Consider the following 21,927-nt stretch of genomic DNA (forward strand, 5'->3'; position numbering starts at 1 on the left):
TTCGTAACGTGTGCGTGTCTCCAGTACACTTGATTCCCCCTGTAGAACTCCTGTGTTCCTTTTGTCTTTGAAATAAAATGGATTATTTTGTAAGCTCCAGCAGTGAAAAGTAAAATGTCATTAAGATGCTGATCTTAGAGATATCACGGAAATATCTTCAGTATTTTTGCATCGTTTTTTGTGTCCTGGACGAGATAATGCTCTCTGATAGTGTGTATTTTGGGAACGGACCCGTTCAAAAGTGAATGATAACTTTGAATGTTACTTATCCATCTTTGTTTGGAGAGTGAAACTGCCCTGATTCATTAACTTGAAGCAGTGACCCAGGGATAAAAACAACTTCGTTGTCAGGCAGAGTCCCTTGAGCCTTGTTCCTTTGGTGCAATGCTCTGTCAAACTCAGATGGCAATAAATTAACCCTTATTTCTTTAGCAAACGTATAATCAAAAGTCAGATGGAGATTAATACCCCACTTTGGCTGACAGTTTATTTTTGCGTCCTGGAGTTTCCCAGCGCGTCTGTATTCTCTGCTGGAAAGAGGCAGCTTGGAGACCAGGATGGGCTGGGTTTGCTTCGGACGTGGCTGCAGCCGGCTTCGGCCGTGTGCTCTGCCCGTATTCAGGTCTCTCGTTGACAGTCTTTACTATCAAGAAAAAAGAAACGAAAAAATGAAATGAACACGTAGTGGGCTTTGTAGACCATTTCCATTGGTGGTGGCTCAGTGATATGGCTAGGAGAGGAGAGCTGGACCTTCCGAATACCAACTCAAATGTCTTTTGCTCTTCAAATTGGTTTTGCTATCCCTAAAGCTGCCATTTTATGCAGAGTTTATAATTTATTGCTTGAATAGATGGGATAGCCATTCATTTTAATCTTGCAAAGCACTGTGTTGAAAATTTTACTCTGCATGAAGTTGGCAATCGTTTTTAAATTGATGAGTTTTAAAGTTTTTAAACAATCTTTTAGAGTTTTAGACAATCTTGAGTAGAAAACTCTCTAAAAGAGAGTAAATTCTCATGGTTGAAAATGCCAGACTGTGAAGTTTCACTGCTTGCAGCTTTTTATTATGACGTTACTCCTGGTTTGAGCCAAGTGCCTCCCGAGGTTGCGGTGTGAGGAACTTGCTCTGTGTTGAAAGAAGCTGGATGTTACCTGATAGGTGCTGCCTCACGTGAGTGTTTCTTGATGCATCCCTTCCATGGAATGGGTAGAACAATATGTAATGACCCCTAATTAACACCAGTAGCCTTAATTTAGGCTTGCCTTTAGTCACCCACATCTCCTTACCTAGAGATGATTTATGCTTACAAATTATTCAGGTTTTACAGGGCAATGATGGTTTCCTGGGGGCAAGAGACAAAGAGTATGGGTTGTAATAGGTTGATGGGTGGTAGTTAGCGGCTAGTAATTAAAAGGCTTTAATTACTGTCATTTTTTCTTCGGTGGAAAATTGCACTGTGATTCACTGGGTCAGAAGGTGAAGGGACGTGTTGTGCAGCTGGGAATGCGCAGCGTTCGAGATGGATTGCTGCTTCCGTGAAGTTATTTTTGCTGGTGCTAAAGGTGCGCAGGGAGTTCTGCAACACGGTAGAACGTTAAAAGACCGCGTGCCTGCTATTAGCTGACTGTTTTTGTATAATCCGGAGTCTCTGATCAGGTTTTAAACTGTGGCGTTAGGTTCTGCATAAAGATAAAGTAGGTACATTGCTTCTCAGAGTTTCTACTCAGAAAGGGAAGGTGTCAGTGATAGTTATTTCCGTGCACTTTTATTACAGCGGCAACAAGGACTGTCCCTACCTGTCCCACTACTAACAGAGCTGGCTCCACCAGCCAGTTTCTTAGGGGATATGTATATGAGCCTAAGTTACAGAGTACTTACATCAAAAAAACTGATGTAGAAGAAACTGGGTTCTCCAGGGTTCGTAATTCACGGCAGTGGGCGCTTACTGGGTTATTCCTTCAGCAATCTTTGCTGATGCTGTTAGGATTATATTTATTGTCTTAATCCAAAGGCTGTAATCCTTGCCTCCCACGGGCACGTGTACCTCAGCATCCTCCTCGGGGGAGGACGGAGCGGTGGCGGGTGTGCGACGGCTCAGGCACAGCGCACACCACGGACCCAACAGCCTGACAAATACAAATGACTGGGGTGAGTTGGGAACTTGCGTCTGCTGAGGTGTTGTGACTTCCTCGATACAGTGAAATGAAATCTCTATCTCGTGAATGAGAATGAATACCCGAAGGAGGAAACGCAATGTAAAAACTGGCATTGTTTTTCTCAGTCTTTTTTTTTTTAGATAATTAATTTTTTGAAGCATTTCATTCCCATTTATCATAAGCGCGTCTCAGAAACATGCAGCGTATGTGTCATTTGTTTTATCAGGCACAATATGCCTGTATATATTTCATAATGTGTGAATTGTGTATAAGTGCAACTCCAGAAGGGATAATTTCAGTAAAGAAGCTGGAGATAGATCAGGATCTGACAGACGTGCTGTGAGAATGAGGAGAGCTCAGTGAGAGACGCCACCGGCACGCTCCCGCTACCCTTCATCTCCCCGGGCTGTCTTCTCAAATTCTCTTTCCTCTTCCCTTGTGCAAAAGGGCAGGCCAGCCTTTATCTCGGGACTCATAACAACAGCCACCACAGCAGAAAACTCCCTGTCTTTCAAGTGCTGAAAAAATTCAGCAATGTGCACATCAGAAAAGTATCGCTGTGAAGATTTGCACTTTGGGGGACACGTCTTTTAGGCATCTTCTATTTTTGGACGTTCAATTTTGCGGGTCACTGATTGCATCTGCTAAAGAGAGCCTGTGCCTCTCCCGACACATAGGCCTGGATTCAGCAGAGTATTAAAGGCTGGCTCAGGGTTAGAAAAACGATATCAGCTTTGCTGAATCTGGGCCACAGCCGGCGCTCAGGAGCGAGGGCCAGCGGGAGACCGGAGCTGCCCGTGCCCAGGATGCTTCTTGGAGGGAACGTACCACGGCGATGCTCTCTAGCAGCATGGATCACCAGCTATTTCTAAACACCGCACTCAAAGCCGCCTATGATTTAAGCATCTGGGACACTTCACAGCCCTTCGCAATCATCTCTTCCAGTATTGCTGATTTTTCACTCGTTCACCCCGAATGATGCAGTTCCTGCCCCTTAGACTTAACATGGTGACAGTGGTGTCCAGCTTCCGCATTGCTTTTGGACACTAAATTGAGAGAAGGATATTCTTACGGCCTTACGAGCTGATGTACTGATGCAGTCCCACTGAGTAAGGTCTAATCGTGCTGTTTTCCATAACTGCTGTTAGCACTTTGTATCTGCCACAACCTTGTTATGAATTAATTCCTCATGCTCCTCCCCTGGAATAACACTGTTTAACCCCTTTCACAGATAAAGCAATTTTCTGTCATTTAGGAAAAACCTTGTTTGGCTGTTACATGAGAGAAACCTCATTGCTTTTGCCCCATGACCCCTTACTAAAGCCGAACAGTTTCTTTAACCTTCATTTATAGAGGACGTCTCTGTGCTACCACTCAGTGCATCAGTCTGAGTGACTTTCAGTTAATTATTGGAGGCTCAAGGTTATTGTTCTCCCGATTTCTGAATTGGATGGGGGACGACCTCACCTTGCAACCAGCAGCACCAGGACTGGAGTATCCCAACGTTTGGAATTCTCTCCATCCCCTTCCAAATACTGGTGTTCCTGGAAGCAAAATACATCCTGTCTCTGTCCTCCATATCTAGGTTGTTCTGGACTTAAGTTTATCTTACAAGTTGCTCGGGAACACCAGCAATGGATGTTCTGCAGCCTATTCGGACAGCCCATACCTGTGCTTGGGCTGGCCTTAAGAAATTTTTCCTGAAGTCTAAACCTTAATCTCTTTTGCATATTCATTCTTGTTGCGTCCACTTTGGATGTGGGAACAATTTTTTTCTTTCTATTTCCAACAGTCTTTTACATGTTTTAATAGTATTGGCATTTTTGTCTTCATTATTCTTAGGTTAAGCAGCTCCATTTGGTTTTTTATTTATAGCACATGTTTTATAGACCTCTGATCCTTTGTGGTGTTCTTCTTTGGATGCTTCTGTTTGGGACAAACCTTCCTCGACCTGCAGCACTACATGCATGCGTGCAGTACTGCATCTGAGCCGCCAGTGCTGGGGAGAGTGGCAGGTTGCTTACCTAGCAGGAATTCTCAGATACAAAGAACCTGCAAACCTGGTTTATACATCCCAGGCAGGGTTTTTGCTGCTTGCGCAGTCCCAGGGCATTGCTGACACGTTCAGCTGCGTGCGGATCAGTGCAGAGCTATCACCCAGCCGGTTGCTCCCCAGCATGTGTTTGTGCTATTTAATGCAGCATCCTATTTACTGCAGTACGCGACACTTGTCTCTTACACAATTCCATCCTTCTGTTTTATGTCCAATTTGTCAAGATGATTTTGAATTACATTCCCATTCTTAGAGGTACCTGCAGCCTCTTAGTGCCACCAGCAGACTGAATAAGCACACCTTCTCTTCCACCATTGCTATTAATAAAAATACTGGAAAACGTAAGGCCAAAGACAGACTCATTTTGGCAGTGAACTGTCAATAATTACTCTCCAGCTATGGCTTTTCAGTCAGTTATACCTGCCCTTCAGTAAAGTTACAGATTTGGCCTCTGGCGAAGTCTAAATTGAAAATTTCCAAAGTGATAAAATAGAAGAACCACCCGTCCTGCGTAGGTGAGTACAAATCACAAACGGACTGCATGCAGGCAGCCCGCCTGCGTGTCGGTTTGTAAAAATAAGCAGGTAATGGCATTATGGAAATGGCTAGTGGCGTTTTGGCATAGCTTTTGCAAACTTTTTAGTTATGTGCCTATGACTTGGGAAGCACCCAGCAACCACATCTTTGAGGGATACAGATCTTTTGGTATGTGTATGTTAGAAGAAGGTATCTTCATGTTGGGGAAAAGGGTTTCTTTTGAATCTTGGAAAACTTTCTGTGGCTTATTGTCTACCTTTTTTGTGCAGACAAGATGAATTTGAGTTTATGTTAAACCTTTGTGCTCAGGTTTTGTTGGGACTGGTCTTTCTTAGACTTGACCTGCAATACGCATGCAATGTAGGTGTTCTTGCATACATTTACCATGTGCCCTTTTACTTTGACATGCAAACGTTTTGTGCTCTCAGAAGCTGTACAGCCCCAAGTTGTGCGTAACCAGACAGCAGTTGGGTGACCCATAGCTCGGTTCTCTCTTCGGCAGCCAAGCCTCAAGGTTATTTTTATGATGCTACTGTTTAAAAAGCTTGGTAAGTCTTTGGAGGTTTTGGCACTGTGAAATGACGTCGCTATTCAGGAAAGCAGTGAATTCGCATCAGATACTTGCTCTTGCCCTCGGGTCAGATCTGTGACAGTCGGAGGGCAGGTACCACCTTAAATCTACCAACTCACGTGTTAGTGCTCACAGTGTTGGGTGCTCTCCCTTTGAGGTGATTAAAAGATGCCTGTTGCTGTCTGTATGTGCAGCATGCTTCATTAACAGTGATTTATTTTGGAGTTTAGCGGAATTGGCACTGTGCAGCACACCGATGTGCAGTAGAAGAACGTGAGATGATTGCTAAGGCTTGCTTCGTGCTGCTACTGCCGCACTACTTAGGGGTCTTAGACATGTTTTTGTCTCCTTCAGAAAATTCACAAAATAGGGAGTTCATATAGTGCAAATTATATCTACAAAAGTATTTTTCGTGTTCTGAATGCGTCCATATACCTTAGCCTTAGGTTTTTCGTGTCTATTTTGTTTTTTTTTTTCCAGAAGTGCTAATCATTAAACATCTAAATGGAATTACTGACAGAGAGCCGTGCCTGCAAACTCAGAAAAATTCACCACAAATAGTTATGCTGCACTTATCTTTTTTTTTTCCTTATACCCAACTGCAGTCAGAGCTCTTAGAGTCAACTTTTGTCAGAATCCAATTACAAACAAAGGTACCTTTCAAAAGAATTTGCAGTGGATGCTTTGCCAAAAGTAAAGTTAAAAAGACATCTGCACGTGTGCGTTGGCACTAGGTTTTCTAATGGGATGCACTTCCAAACTGAAGCACAGCTATCTCATTTTCATCTTGAAAAAATAACTTGTATAGTGCTGAAACTACATACGCTTCCTTCTGGAAATAAAATATTAAACTTTGCAAGTTTTCAGGCCTCTCATATTCTCCTTCAGAAGCTGTCCAAAACCCCCTGGGATTCTATAGTCAGAAAACATTTAGAAACGGGAAGGATCTTTTCAATTATATATCTTTTGCTCATGCACAAATGTTGCCTTTCCTGAAGTTGTTGCCATAAAAAGTCGACGTGTTTCGACAGTTTTTACACAGCTCTGAACAATGGACCTGCTGATACGAATAGCAGTTATGTTTACAGGAAAACATTTTGAAGATTGGACTCATTCACATGTGAAATAGGGAGCTATCATGAGAAATGAAAACGCTGCCGTATCTTGAATACCACTGTATTTTATCCTTACGAAAATATTTTTAATGGTAATCATCTAATTTACTTTTCACTACTTTTTATGCTAAGACAGGCATCGTTTCTCTTTGGGAAACTTTCTGTAACGTAGCAGATGTGATGGTGAAAGCCAGGGCGTGCGTTGGTAGGGGGTTATGCAGGGCCAGGGCTCCCTGGGCTCAGTGCTGCTCCTGCGGGGCAGTGACGGGGCACCGCGACAACGATGCTACTGAAGCTTCGATACTCGTCCAGCGCCAGCAATTCTGGGCATGACGACAGGATGTATTTAGAAATTATATATGCTAGAGCCTCTTCTAGGAATATATTGTAAGGTGGTTATTACGGGGTACGTGCTTTGGCTGTAGGTGCACAGAGTTTCTATCCACGTCGACGGAAATGCAACGTCTCAGTGTATACACAGTTTAATACCAGGAGAGACTGATTCCACTCAGATACCTGAAAGCTTTTCTTTGAAGCACATGTGTGACCCTCTGATGTCTGTTGGTTCTCTGGAGTAAGTTTTGAATAACTAAATAAGAGGAAGACTTTCAGCTTTTTCGCTGGACTTAATAATTAAATATGCTGAGTACTAAAAATGTGTATTTTTAGCATAGCTTTTATTTTTGGCTGAAAATAAGACCCAGTGATTGTGTCAAAACATCTTGGGAGGAAAGAAAGAGCCTGCTATTTTTAATACCCTTAGACACTAAAAACTGATTTACATTAGTAATTTTGAAATTTTTTGTATTGGTGTTTAAAATGCTTAGAGAAGCGTGATTTTCTAAGTAGGAAAAAAAAACCCCACAAAATAGCCAGAATTTTTCCCAAAGGGGTGGTGAATCAGGAGAAGCTCTGGTAAGAAGAGAAGTTGCAGTAGAGAGGAGTAATAAATCGAAGACTATCCAAGAATTTTCTTGCATCTATGGAAAGCTAGGGAATAAAATACCAAAACGAGAATCTAGTTTCAAAGAGAATCCCAGGGATGTGATGCAAACAGCACTAGGACCTGCAAACAGAACAGCCATCGCCATGGTCCTCCGTGAAGAATTGTCCCTCATCTCCATCAAGTCCCCAGAAGCACCATCCTCAAAGCCCGTGGAATAGAGAGAAGCATTTTGCTTGACTTTGGTCAGATCTGGAGTTTTATATTCCTATTTTTTTTTAACCGAAAGGCAGATGTAATACTTTCTGACCACCAGCATTGCTTACAGAGAGCTGGGAAGCTGAGTGCTGTTGTTATTAATCCACACAGGAGGAGGGATTTTGGTCAGCCCTTCCACGCACTGGCAGCTCGCGGACGGGTCTGCGGATGCTTTAGATGGGTTCCTGGCAGTAGGTTAAGTTGATAAGTGCCATACCTCGTGTTTTTAATTAGGCATCAAAGGCTGTAAATGATTGCTCTGTTTCAGTCCCACGTAGCTCGTTGCCGAGAGTGAGGAGAAGGATCGTAAAGCATTGCGTTGCAGGGTAATGAAGAGAAGCCTTATAAGTGACACCATGGGCTTATTGATGGGAATAATACGTGGGAAAATGAGAACACAAAAGAATTTCAGCAGCTGGTGGTGAATATAAGATTTATCTTCAATCTCACTTAAAGTAGTGTAAAAGCAAGAGCGACGTGCCTTTGTGCCTTTGGTAGAAACCTCCTGTATAGGTGCAGTTATAACCAATGGAATTTAGTGCTTAGAGGAAAAATAGTATTTGTCCGTGTATGGAGACCATGCAGGGTACACAGATACATTTCCTGAGTTCACTTATAAACACAGAGAGTAGCTGCTTAACTATGTCAATCAATATAAAGGTCTATGATGACATTTTCCTTCAAGAATTAATAATTAATACTCTAATCATTCACTTAAGTTGTTATTAGTTTTCATTGATTAGTCCTTCCTGCTAACCCCCAGCTAGCCTAATCAGTCTGTGAGAACAGATGAATATATGCAGTTAATCTCTACCCCCTTCCAAGGAGCATCCTCAGATCAGAAAATAAAGATTCTTAGTCTTCTCAGTGCATTGAACCTGACTTTATTAGAAGAATCTTACCAGTTTTAACTCACAAAAGCAAGCAGAGACCTCTCCTGATACCCCTTCACATGCCATTAGTCGTGCAGTTTGTCTTGTAAGCACGGAGGCCCCTTAACTTCCAGCCTTCAGTGATATGAATAAATTATAAGAATGTGTGTCTGACTTGATTTATTTATTTTTAATATTTAAATGCCTGCTCTGGAAAAGGTTCCTTTTATGAAAGGAGGCATTTTTTTCCCCCCTTGGGTTGCACTGGGGGGGATACTTTGCAGCGATAAGCTGAGGACGTCTTCAAATTGCCTGCTTACAAATTTTAACTATTTAACTATTTACTAACTTATAATAGAGTGCAAGGAAAAAAACCCACAGGTTTCCCGTGGAGAAGTTTTAAGGGGTTTTTTTGGAAGAATTTTGGGGCAATAAGAATGGAGGTGAAATGGGAAAAGCATCCTCCTTTGCTGAGCAGGGTGGGAACGTTTCCTAGAAAGTGTCGTCTTGCAGAGACCGTGTCCTTTGTGTACCAGGTCATGTTTGTAGAGAAAAGTGAGAGTAATTCTCATAACTCTCCTCTTAACTGTGATCTACAGAGTTGACTAGTTACACTTCGGGTTACCCCAGAGAGTCAGTGAGTGAATCAAAATTGAGAGACAGAAGAAATCTCACAACACCCAAGTGGAAGATGCAGATACGGGGTTACAATTTGTAATCCTCATCCGGTACCAGCGTACTTCGCCGGTCACGAATCGCTCCTCAGAATGGTTTCAAATGAAATGTTTAACAAAGTTTCTTTGCTGCTCTTCAGAGGCAACTTTCCTAGAAAGAAAAAACAACCCGTCAACAAGTAGAAAGAGCAGCAATCCTAAGCCTCCGTGTAATCTGTCTTTTCTCTTTTACAGATTAAAGGTTGCCTAAAATTTCCAAGGAGCCCCGTTCTCTTCTGTAGTTGCTGGACTCGTCTCCTCTGACCCGGGAAGCTGAAGATGAGGTTGCTATGGGAACTGCTCGTGCTGCAATCATTCATGGCGTGCCTTGCAGGTAAAGTGTCATTTTAAAACTTTTGATTTAAGAACGTCACTGTATTTCACACTAACGCAAAAGTGCGTCGCATATTATATGCCCGTGATAAAATGGCAAAAGAAGTCCCCGTTTCATGACCGGCATGACGAAAGGGAGCTGAAGAGATGAAGCCGATGCTCCTGACAGGCTCCTTTTCCTGGTGATAGGTATCTCTGCAGCAAAGGCGCAATGTTTCAAAGGTCTGCTCTACCCGTTCCCAGTTCAAAGTTGCTGTTGATGAAAGTTGTTTTCCCATGTTCTGTGCTAAGCGTTTCAATGCTCAATTAAACCTACGTGGAGTATAGCTTTAAATCCCATTAAAATGGTGTTATGTTACAGCTAAGACCTCGCTCCATTTAACAAATAATTAGAATAACATATTTCAGCCATATAGCCATCTTCTGTAACTGCCCTTGTTTAACTTTTCCTTCCCTGAGAGTTGCAACGTTCAGAGCGTTCCCGGCAAAATGAAATTTCCGAGGAACGTGCCTTTTCCCCGAGCTGAAACAGTTCCTCGAGACATTTCAGGTTTGCAGCGGGTCGGCAAAGCCTGCGCCTTGCTGACCTCCTCACGTGCCAGGAGTTGCTTGGAGGCTGCTGCTCGGTGAGCTGGAGGACCCAGGCTGGTGTCCCTCCACCCGTGCCCCTGCGACGGGTGCTGCGAGCACACCAGGGCTGGCGAGGTCTGTTTGGAGGTCAGCGATCATCGATTATTTCCTCCTCAAATTGCCATTATTAATCTTTAACGTGTATTTTGTTCAGAGTGGGGTGTTACGTTTTAATTAACGTTTATGTCACCTTGATGTTCATCTGGATTGCTCTACTTTATCTGCTGCTTGGCACTCAGAACGTCTCACTGCTTTGTTTAGTAACTTGGGCTTTCTTCCCTTTTATACGTGTGCGTTGTCAGGGTACTTTTTCAGCATTTTAGGTAATAGCAAACTACTTATAATAGCGTTTACTTTCTTCTGCTTAGGTCTACTGAACACAAAGCCACTTTTATTCTGGTACTTATAGGTACCTATTTTTGAAATTTGGTTCCAAGTCTTTCTAAATGTGCTATGACAGTTTCTGAGCTGGCAGAAAATTGGATGCAGAGAGATTCTGCAATGCAGTGCCACACGTGTTTCAGGAATTGGAACCCTAGAGAAGTTAGGCTGCAGGAATACACAAAGTATGATCCTTTATTTTAAGCAAATAAACAAAATAGCGGGGGAAAAAAAACCCATGCAAAATATTTTTTACTGTAATTTCTATACTTAAAATATCTATTGCAAAATGTCTGGGGTCAGCAAAATAAAGTTTCAGGAGAATGCGTTCAGGGGTTGTCCTTATCTTTTACATCTGTTTTTTTAGAAAAACACATCTCCTAAGCACTGACTTTCCCCACGCTATTTTGCAACAGCATTTTTTCTCATCTTTGCAGTGCACTGAAAATCTTCAGGGCACGGCATCAGTTTCTCTGTCCCGCTGAGGGAGATTTAGTAGAATTGTGGGAAGAGGAGTGCCAAAAGTTTCACGTGAGTTTTATATTAGGTGATGAGTGAGGAAATTGTTTCATTTTGCTGGAGGATGTGGTTTAGGCCGACTTCTTTCGACAAGATTTAAATTTGGAGGTTTCTGTGTCTGCCTGCAGTGTTGTACGAGCCGGCTGTAGGCACGGAAGGGATTTTGCTGCCTGAGCTGTGGTGTTACCACGAAGCAGGGCTAGCTCGGCTGGGCGCAGTGCCGTTGTTAGCTAACGCGCTCGGGACGCTTCCCGGACCTGTGCGAGTGTTTTGGGTAGCGCCGTGGTGTTATGGATTATGTGAACACGTTCAGATTCTGAAGTTAAGGAGGCAACTGTACTTGGATGCATTGCATCATCTTGTTTTGCATCGATGCGCTCTGCAAGGCGGGAGGAGGTGACCATAAAGTAATTAATAGTTGCTATTTAGCAGCTCCATGCAAAAGGCACAAAGCTGTAAAACAGAAGTTCATATGCAAACCTTCAGCACTTCTTTTATATTTTTATGTTCTACTTTTTTAGCTCAAAGGAGACTGGTAAGTTCCCAAGCCGTGTCCTGCCCGGCAGCAGGGAGCCTGCCCACTTCTCCTGGGGCACCGCTCCTCCCGCTGCCCTGCGTGGTGGCTCTGCTTCAAGGCTACCCGGGAGGGACAGGGGCGGGAGCGTTCTTTCTGTCTACAATATAGTCGTTGTTCTTCTCTTAAGTTCTTCTTAAATTCTAAGTTTTAAAAAAAAAAGTTAGGAAGTAATATTTTATTTTCATGTTGATCAAACCATTGACCCATCCTTGAGAAAAAACATTAATAATTAAATTATAGTGAGAAAAAAAGGTAAGAATAGGATGCAGAAAAGTTACCTAACAACCCTCTATAGTGCCTTGTGGACCCTGAAATGACTGGAAACTGTGTTAAGTATCAAGTTACCTCTGAAAATAGGCTTAAAGCTCCCCGCGGGGGAGAGCAGCCCCACCGTCCCCGTGCGGCAGTGGCCCTGGTGCCCCTTTGGGGACAACCGGTGGGCTCCAGCTACTGCCAGTCCCAGCAGCTACTGGGGCTTGTGTGTGTGTGTGCGCGCGCTTCCTAAATGAACATCTGTTCACTAGAAATCGCACAAAAACTTCCAAACTCGTATTGTTCAAGCCGTTAAACAGCTGTCAAAACCAAAGCACTTAGAGTATCCAAACGTGTCGTTAAGGTACCAGTAATCCGCCGCTGCCAACGTGCCAGGAGAAGACAGACGTGCCAGAGCTGTTCGCAGTTCGCACGGGGTATTGCTATTGATTTTATGTACTGGGTGTTCAGATATTACAGTTCTTCACAGCAGGATAAAAAGCTAAGATAGAAAGCTAGATCAATCCCAGGACGTACTTAAACCAGCTACCTAGAGGTGCAAATCTACTAATAATTTGGGGAGCTATGCAGCCTCCCTTGAAAAGGCAGCGGCACTTCTGAGGGTCTTGGAGTTTACCACCCCCGTTCAGTGCATCACCCAACCTTGGGACCGTGTTTTTCAGACTACTTTTCTCACTTGTTCTTCTGAGGTCCTACTGGTGACAACAACGATGCTTTCTTTGGATGCGATCGTTGATGTGTATCAGTTAAGGGTCTCTGATTATATTTTGAGGAGTCTTTTCTTCGGGTGTCAGCTCTGGGAAGCAGTAACTGCAAATTATTCCTTTGGTGCCAAATAACTCTGATTTGTTAGGGCTGTCAGATTCCTTAAAAAGCAGTTGTGGTGGTGATAATTTTAAGTTTTGGAGAGTAAGATCAGAGGCGGAATAGGCTGTGAAAAACAACACGCAGCTCTGAGTCGTGCCTTTGTTAACAAACGCTCTCTCGTGGGCAGCCCCCATCACTGCCCTATACCCCGAACCGCAATTGTGGGCTGCTTGGGAGCAGCGACGGGAAACCAGGGACGTTGCACGGGGTGAGCCAGACTGCCTGGTGTTAGTGAAGATGGGACATAGTCCGTGTGCCTGCAATGTGCTGGACAAGTATGAAAGGAAATTTTCTGTGTTTTTGTGAGTCTTATGCAATTCTTTGCCTCATTAACTTCCTGTAGCAGTGAGTTTCACTGTTGAAGTCATATTTGCATGTTAATGAGCTGCAGTCGCATAGACGCATTAGTCCTGTGAGTGTGCATATGCATATTTTAGGATGTAATTTAACCCTTGAACATCCACTTGTGTTTTGACAGAAACTAGAAAAGGAACCTAGAAGCTTTTGAGAAGTGTTTATGCTCTGCTGTGTCGGGCGCGTGGTTGGAGTCTGATGGCTTCTCCTGACCCCAATCTCCGTCTCAGCTTTTTCTTGGAGGCTTTGGTTTCTGGCCTTCTGCTCGTTCTCGCTGTTTAAAAAGAAAGATCTGTGCTCACAACAAACACACCAGCCAGCAAAACCGGCCTGCCTTTTTTCTTAGCAAGGACCACGTAAAGACAATAGCTTCAATAAGCGAATTTGTCTTGTAGCTCTATAATAATGCTTCTGTTTGAACAAGTTTGTTTTGTCAAAGGAAAAATGCTATTGCAGCTGTATCTGTTCAGCACTCCTGGAGGGTGACTGAAGTAGCTCCAGAAAGCTCAAGCCAAAATACTGACTCCAGTATGTTTTACACTGATGTGAATGAATAAGGAAACGCTGTTCTTCCTCTCTGCTGAACAGGCTCCTTGATGAAACCCCCCAGCTGTATAAGCCTTGGGTTTGCAACAGATTAAATGGGCTGCACAAAGATTTCTGGCAATTTTTTAGTGGAACATGGAAGGTGGTGATCCTGGAAGTGAGGAATACCTGTGTTGCTCCCCCAGAGTAGTTTGTATAGGTCACCCCACAATTTCTGTGCATGTCTACACTCCACTACGTGGAAAGCTGGAGTTTACCTGTTGTCCAGGTATCCAGAATTAGGTATTGCCCATATTGCCTCTTGCATCTGAAAAGGTAAGATGGATTCATATGGAGAAGACCACACGTACAACGTTTATACATCGTTTCAGCCATCAGAACGGGGGAGATCGGTATTTATCAATGGGCTTTTCACTGGCTGTCCGTACAGGGAAGCCTGTTAGTGCTGTCGTGATATCCCAGCAACACCCGCGATTAATGCTGCAACTCCAGGGACAGCATCATAGTTTTCAATATCAAATTCTATCTTTTTTTTTTCTATTAAGGTGGAACAAAAGCATTGTTTCACCCTTTTATCTGTTGAAAAATGCCATTTTCTAATGTAGAAATATGCACATGAGAGCAGAAGTCGGGGAAAAAAAGAGAAATACTTCTGTAGAGCTTATTTTCAATGTGGGTTGTTTTTTTGTTGTTTTGGGTTTGGGGTTTGTTGGGTTTTTTTCCAGAACTGGTTTTTAACAGGAAAATATTCTTATAAATGCCTGTCCAGACATTGTCTCCTTCTGTCACATGCAGATGCAGCATAACCAGTCCCTCAGCAGTGGCTCAGACCAGAATATTTAGAGCATGGCTATGTAATTCCTGGGGGGAAAAAAATACATAGTCAAGTGTTTTCCATTGTTATACAAAAAACACTGTACTTTGTATCAGTACATTCCAATGAAATCAGGCATCCAGATCTGTTAAAAATTAACTCAAAATTCATACAAAGATGAATATTCACAGGCCTATTTGAATTCATGCTTCTATCCAAGCAGATGTAGGTTGTGTACAAGAGAAATTCTGCTAATTTCATGTCTGAGGATGAATAATTAAACCAAGAAGTACTGCTGTACATATTAAATGATGGTCTTCTATAAACGATGCAGCAATTCAATTTGTTCAGCATTTTTTCTGGTGCTGTGTAGTTCCCAGGACTGGTGCTTTGATGTTAGCGGGTAGCTGGAAAATGATTAAGCTGTTGCAGTTCCGTAATTAATTAATTTATATTTTGGTCAGTTCTGCAGCACTTTGCATTTCTGTACCCGACTGCCTAATTAATGTTTGCATAGCACTTGGAACAGATAAAGCACCGAATGACTCCTATTAATATAATCGCTTCTCAAACACGACCCAGGCCTTGGCTTTGCGGCACTTGGTAACTGTCACTGAAGCTCACTGGAGGAGGCTTTGCCGATGAGATCTGGCTTGTCCTTAGCACTTTGGGCCTTTTTCTGAATTATTGGAGCAGGTTTCTTCACTTTAAGCTCCTGTATTTTCAGATGCTTTAGGAAGACCTGTGCCCGGGGCCCTGTTCCTCACCTGGGTGCGCCATATTGTGGCAGGTGGCCATTAGCCCTGGGCCCATGGGTCATGTACCCACTGCTCCTTTAAAGGGGTCCCGGCCACCCGGGCCAATCCAGACAACACACATGGCAGGAGGGGGTCGTGCGTGAGCACGTGTCACCTATAAAAACGCGCAGCGGGCGGGACTGGGCAGGCAGCATGGAGCGGTGGGCCCAGGGTGAGGGGAGCTGCTGCCATCGGTGGCTTTGCTGAGGGCTCAGGGAGGTTTGTACGCATCCTTTGAGCTCAAGTTATGGTTAGTGTGTTAAAATGACCTTATCTGCAGAGGGTTTCAGGCATTAGTTACAACAGCGTGATCTGCAGAGGCCCTTGAGGACGAGTTCTGTGAAATGACAGATCAGTGTCCAGGTTAAAATATAGTTTTGATGGTAACAACTTCATTGTGTTGTGGTTCTACTGAGGATCCCTAAAGAATCTGTGTGTCACCATAGTGGTGGGTGGTGAGGTCACAGGAGAGCAGTGACATGACACCAAGCACATGGTGAGCATAGATTTTTCCACTGAAAACCAAATACTCAATGCCATACAACCTTACCATCTGAGCAAACACACTGCTGGAGATCATTGCCATGAGCACGCTGGTCTTCCTTCAGAAAAGTTTTTAAAAGCTGCCTAAAAATGTGCTTTAAATTGTCAGTAAGGCAAGACTGATAACCATTGTTTTGAGTCTAGTGTTGACTCTGTCTGTGTCCCAAGCAACATTACAGCCTGTGGGATGTGGTTAAATTGATCCGTGTTAAATGTGCTTTTGCCATGTCGAGGGGCGGTTTTGCTACAGCTGGTAGTTGTGTTGTTGAAGAGCCATGCTGCTGTAAAAGGTTTCTGAGGTAGGAGCAGCTGTAGGTGGTGAAGCGAGGCCGGTGAGCGTCATGGTTTGCCATGGGTAACAGTTGGCAGTGTGGGATCCCGAGACATGCGTGGAAAGGATGCTGGGCTGGCAGAGGTCCGTTCCCTTCCCCAGCACTTGCGCTGGAGTCCTCCCAGGAAAGCTCCTTGCCTTGTACTTCTTGTTCCTGATTAGAGCTCAAGTGTCTTGAATTCAAGCCAGAAAACATTCCTCTAATGTTAGGGGGAAAAGGTGCAGCAAACTTTGTACAATTAAAATTCTCATTTCAGTTTGGGACGAAAAGTCAAAGAGGTGGAGTCATCAGCACTGCCAAGTGCATCTGCCCTTGTCTTCTACTGCAAGCCTGTCAAAATTTGTTGCTGCAGTGAAAACCCTGCTAGAAACTTCATTTGACTATTTCTTCTCCTTCTGTAATGCCAGTCTGCTGCATTTCCTGGGCAAGCCTAGACTGTCTCTGAGGATGAACAGAAGCTTCCTTAATACGTATAAATGCACAAGCAGAATTAAAGGAGCTGTTGACGTGGTGGTGATGGTGATGGGTGATAATAATAACTGCTGTTAATATGGTGCTATGTATTACAGTGCAGAGGTTTGAAGCCAGAGGACGTGTAGTTCTAGTGTGAGGCCAACTGCAGGTGGAGATGAAAAGAGAATGATTTAAACTAGGGAACTAAAGAGTGAGAGGGGAAGAAACTTCAGAAGGGGAGAACTGTTCCAGCTAAGAGGGCACTGGGATAAGAATGATTAAATCTGAAGTGGGCAACAATTCATTTACACTAAAACCAGAAGACTCTAGCTGCCAAAGTGGGATTCTACAGCATCACTCAGCTGTACATAGCTGTAAAGGGGAGCTAAGCAAACGTATGTTATTATGTGTAATTTATGCATATTTAGGGATTATATGGCAAGTTTTTCTGTGATTGCAGAGGATTTGACTCAGCCTCGCAAGAGGTCTGTACCCATTTTGCATTCCTGATCTGTCAGCAGTGAAGCCCTCGCTAGATGTGACCTGACTCTGATTTAGACCATAATTTCCCAAATTATAAAGTTAGAGACCATATCAATGCAATTTTCTCATTTCTCTTTTACATGCAGATGATTAGGTATATTATGTTTTTCTCTGTTTAACTCACAAGTCCATCTGGGCAAGTTTAATTACATCTTTCTCAAAAGTTATTGAGGTAAGATGATGCGCTTTAAATAAAACAGAGACTATACAGACATTTTTATAAGCAGATGTTCCAACTATCTGGCTGTGTATTGATCCCCTGTGCGTTTTATGTGATGCCTCTTTTCAATTTAGCTTCTTTGCATTTGAATTAGTATGTAGGTATTGAAATTAAATCTCATTTAGGGAGTTACAAAAATACCTACTTTTCCAAGCATCTATCAAATTAGGGAGAATATGGACCCAAAGTACTTCTTTATTGCCAATAAAAATGAAGTTTTATGGCAAAATTTGAGGTGATTAGTCTATTGCTTTGTAGGTAAAATCCTGTATGGTTCTTAGAAAATCTAAATATTATTGGAAAGGGACCTCATTTTGTAATGCCTGCATGGTCATTGAGGAGAATGGAAAGGTGGGAGATGCGGTGCAGCACAAAACCTGCCGGGCTGGGCACTGGGGCTTGTTGCTGGCTCTGCCTCTGGGATTTGATTTAGGCAACTGCATCTTTGTACGGTCTAAGAGCTGCAGTACTGGGCTACAGCGTACATCTAGGAGTAACGATATATGTATTCATTGCATGCAAGACACTCTTCTCCTGCTTGTTGAAAGATTTTGGTTTGGAGCTTGTGTTTACTGCTGTTTATCTCGAATTGCTGGGGAAAGTCTGGCATAACTAGTCAGAAACCTGCCTCTGTGTAAACATTGCTTCCCCTGACGCTGCCCTGCTAGGTACAAAAATTCTTTCCCTTTTCTCCATGCTTTCGTGGGTATTTTAATCATTTAGAATAGTACCAGGAGTCACTGGGGGAACCATTACTCTCTACTCAGACTTGTGGGGTGAAATCCCTTGGTTTTTGCCTTCTGCCCTTACCTCGTGCAGCGGAGCATTAACTGACCGAAAATGATGTTGGCAGCGATCATTATTATTTGGATAAAGGTCTTTCGGCTAAGCGGCAATCAAGGGTGATCATCCAAACGGAATAAAAGGGGAAAGGGTCAATTCGACTTTGATAATTATAGTACTATAAACGTGGGCAGTAACAGAATTACCCTTTACTGACAGCAAAATGTGTAAATAGGCTGGCAGAGCATTGCTGGCTAATATTATCCATAGCAGAAAGTGAGGCTCTTCGCTATGTCTGCATGGTTTTGTAGGGTCTCTCATAGAAATGCACATTGCCTTCGTCAGCTAGGAACTGGTTGTCGCAATTGCTCCGGGTCTTACAGGATTTGGACCATCGAGGAGAACAGATGCTTATGTATTCTTGCAAGTTTGTGCTCAAAATCAGTCTATGGCAAGTAAGTGGGCTGCTCGCAATAAATATTGCTATTAATGAATAGAGCACAGAATGCTATAGTGCAGCTCATTCATCTGAACGTTCTTTAATGCTGGTTTATTGAAGCGTTTGTCAAATGCTGTGACAGTCTGCGCTCTGAAATTAAGGATATACTCATGACAGGCTGCAGTGACTCATTATTGCAAGTTTTAGAAAAGTTTTCCTGTATGTTACAATGAAAAAGCAAAACTTGCACATTTAGTGCTTCAATTTGTTTTTCCTTATGTATTTGAATTTTTTATTTTGCAATAAAATATACTTTTTTTTAGCCTCATAAATCAAACTAAGATACAATTGTTAAATAGTCTCTATTTATTAGGCTGTGAAGCAAGGCAAGCATTGCAACCATTTATAATAGAGTACTGCAGAAGTTGCTAATCAATGAGACAGGCAACTAATTAACAAGCCAGCAGTCAACATCTTCAGCTGAAGTTGGTAGCTTTCAACTTAATTAAACTTTCCAGGTGTCAGTGAAAGTATGAAAAATATATCTATCTTAATATTTTGATGCGTCTTAATTCCACTTCTCCGAGTTTAAATGTATGAAGATTGCATCTGTTTTAAGGAAAAATGTCATTTATAAAACATCTCATGTCCATATTGCATGTCTAAAAGGAAAAAAAAAAAAAAGTAGTACGTCTGAGAAAGCTTTGTCTGAACTCTGTTCGGTGTGCTTTGAGTACAGCATGAATTTAGATGGCTTCCTCTTCCATCTTTTAATTCGTACCTTCTAAGCCTTCACGGCTGCAAAATAGATGCCTGACAAAGTTCAGAACGTTATCGTTGTTTTAACTTGTGAAAAGCAGATAATATAATGGATGTTCAGTGAGACTTGGAAGAATAAATTATTCCTGTCCCTGCAAGCTTGCTGTCTGTGTAACTGGACAACATGAAACGCTCGCTGAGAGCCAGATCAAGCTTTATTCCTGTAGCATCCACTCTCCTCCTGTTTTTCATACGGTCCACGTGAAATGGCATTTTCTCTAGGTTCGTGCTGTGTGGGCTTTACTAGAAAACATCTGAAGAGGGACTTGAAAGAAGGCAGGTTGATAGTTGGGCTTTCTGGGATATGAAAGCAGGGAGTAATGCAGAAGACACGGCAAGATAAAAAGGGGCTGGAGGCAGCTGGATGCACGGGTGGAATGAAGATGAGAAGTAAGCACTTCCTCGGCTATGGAAAAATTGCTTCCGAATTCTTGGTGTTAAGTAATCTATGCCAGATTGTCTTTTGTAATGCCCCTTAAAAGGGCGATTATATATGAAAGAAATAATTGTATTGTTGTATATCTGAGCTTTACTGCTGAACCCTGGTTGTGGTGATTTGGCAATAACTTGAAGTATCATGTTCTTTCACCTCATACTTTGTCATGATTTTGTGATGCCCTTGAACGTGTCTTGCAGATCTGATGCCCATAGCACTCCGGCAGTCTCCAACCTTCTTTTTGGTTGATGCACAAGTGCACCGTCACCACACCCAGGCAAAGTGAATACAGGCAACTCTGAAATTGCACGCCTTGCTGAAAGGGATGATACATACTGCTAATTAAAGTAAAAGAGGTAGGAAGAAAGGCTTAAGGAGAGACAAGCTTCATTCCTGTGGTTTTCTTTTTCAAGTAGGAAGTATCTTTGAAAGAGAGATGTGGACCAGAACGTAGGCTGAGGAGTGGTACAGTATAGAAATTATGGCTGACTTCACAGCTCTGAACAAATAATTGAAAGAGACCCCCGAAACAGGGAGAGTTTGGGGTGGGGAGGGGTTGATAGGGTCTTGAAGGACAGCCCAAGGGGTCCAGCTGTAACTAGGGCTCCTGGATGAGAGCGAGCTGGAAGGTGCTTTCACCATTGTGTTGTGTGCATGTGTTGGCTCTCTTCTTCCCTCTGGGTTAGGAACATTGAAGATATATAATATAAGCATATAATCAAACTGTTATTGAAATATGTATTTCTCAACTGGAATAAAAACGCTCTCCATAGCAATATAAAGACGATGCCTCTTCTGAGTCAGGAAGCCCAGCTGCAACTCTCAAGTCAAGTGGCCGAGAACAGTTATCAGCAATGCCTACATCTCTTGTTTTATAAATTGGAAAAACTGTGCAGATCCTCAGTTTTTTCATCTGTGATAGTGAATAGTGGTGTAGGTGATGGAGTGGGCTCTGTGGGACGCACCGGAGTCCTCTCTCTCTGTTTCCAGGGAGGGAGGACAGGCGCTGGGTCTTTATTAATCTGTGCTCACTAATGTTAGCTACTCATTTCAGAATATGATAGCTAATTTCCAGCATATGCAAGGCATTTCCTGTTCTTATTTTCAAGATCTGAATAGCTTGATACACTTTAAAGCCTGTGTCCGCATTCTTCTTAGTGAAAAGCAGAGGTTCTCTGTGTCTTTTCTTAGGTACTGTAATATCTTCATGATAACACGCTTCAAACAATTAATTGGAAAACAATCTGCATAGAATTTTCCAGAATTTATTAATACTGACTTTGCTTCATCAAGTTTAGCAGTCATTTCTACTCTATTTCTGCTTGAACTTGCATGTTTTCTTTTTTTCTGGCTTTTGTTGGTACATTCATGTACTTGGGATAGAATATGGAAGTTACTCCCTAATGAAGGCAAAGGAGTGACATGCCATCAGTTAGCAGGAGGAGAGAGAACCTAGTGCTTTCTCATGGAAATTATTTGAATCCTGGATGTAAGCCAGGCATTCATTTTGTTAAAATGGGGTTTGATAATTGAAACTAATTTAACATCGACCCCATTAAGTTGCATTTTATTGCTCATTTAATATGCCTGTCTCACAAGCTCCCAGAACTAGGAAGCGGCTTTGTAACGTGAGTTTATAATTTGTCAGAGCTCCAGCCATACAGGTAAATATTGAATTTGCTGTGTAGGATCAGCACCAGCGTGTGCGACAGATGTTTCACCGACGTTTGGTCGACGCGGTGTCTTTATGCAGAGCTGTGTATCAGCAAGCGTTTGGGATCAGCACCGATGTGAGCGGGTTAAGCTTGAACAGCTTGAGTTTGTGCAGATCTGCTGTGGAAAGATATTTCATCTGGGAAGCATTCCTCGCAGAGAGTCTGGCATTCCTCACGGAGGGTCCGGCATCGCTCCCTACGGCCCCGCAGAGCCCTCCCCATCGCTCCCTACAGGGTTCCTGCATCCCCTGTGCTGCTTGAGAAAGAAAAGGTTTGTCAGACCTGACAAATAACCCCGGTCTTCCAGTCGTGCAAGTCATTATATTGACTTCTG

At 42.9% G+C, this 21,927-nt stretch overlaps 1 protein-coding gene across 2 annotated transcripts in view; it reads left to right on the forward strand.

The window, feature by feature from the left end:
* The window catches only part of LOC104636362 (contactin-4), a 337,483-nt gene that overhangs the window by 164,776 nt on the left and 150,780 nt on the right, over positions 1–21,927 (forward strand). For both annotated transcript variants that reach the window (XM_075762486.1, XM_075762485.1), the window contains exon 3: positions 9,415–9,553. In XM_075762486.1, the coding sequence (XP_075618601.1) occupies positions 9,499–9,553 (55 nt within the window). In that variant the 5' untranslated portion in view covers positions 9,415–9,498. The remainder of the gene's footprint in view (positions 1–9,414; positions 9,554–21,927) is intronic.

This window comes from Balearica regulorum, chromosome 10 (assembly GCF_011004875.1).
Source record: "Balearica regulorum gibbericeps isolate bBalReg1 chromosome 10, bBalReg1.pri, whole genome shotgun sequence".
Taxonomy (NCBI): Eukaryota; Metazoa; Chordata; class Aves; order Gruiformes; family Gruidae; genus Balearica; species Balearica regulorum.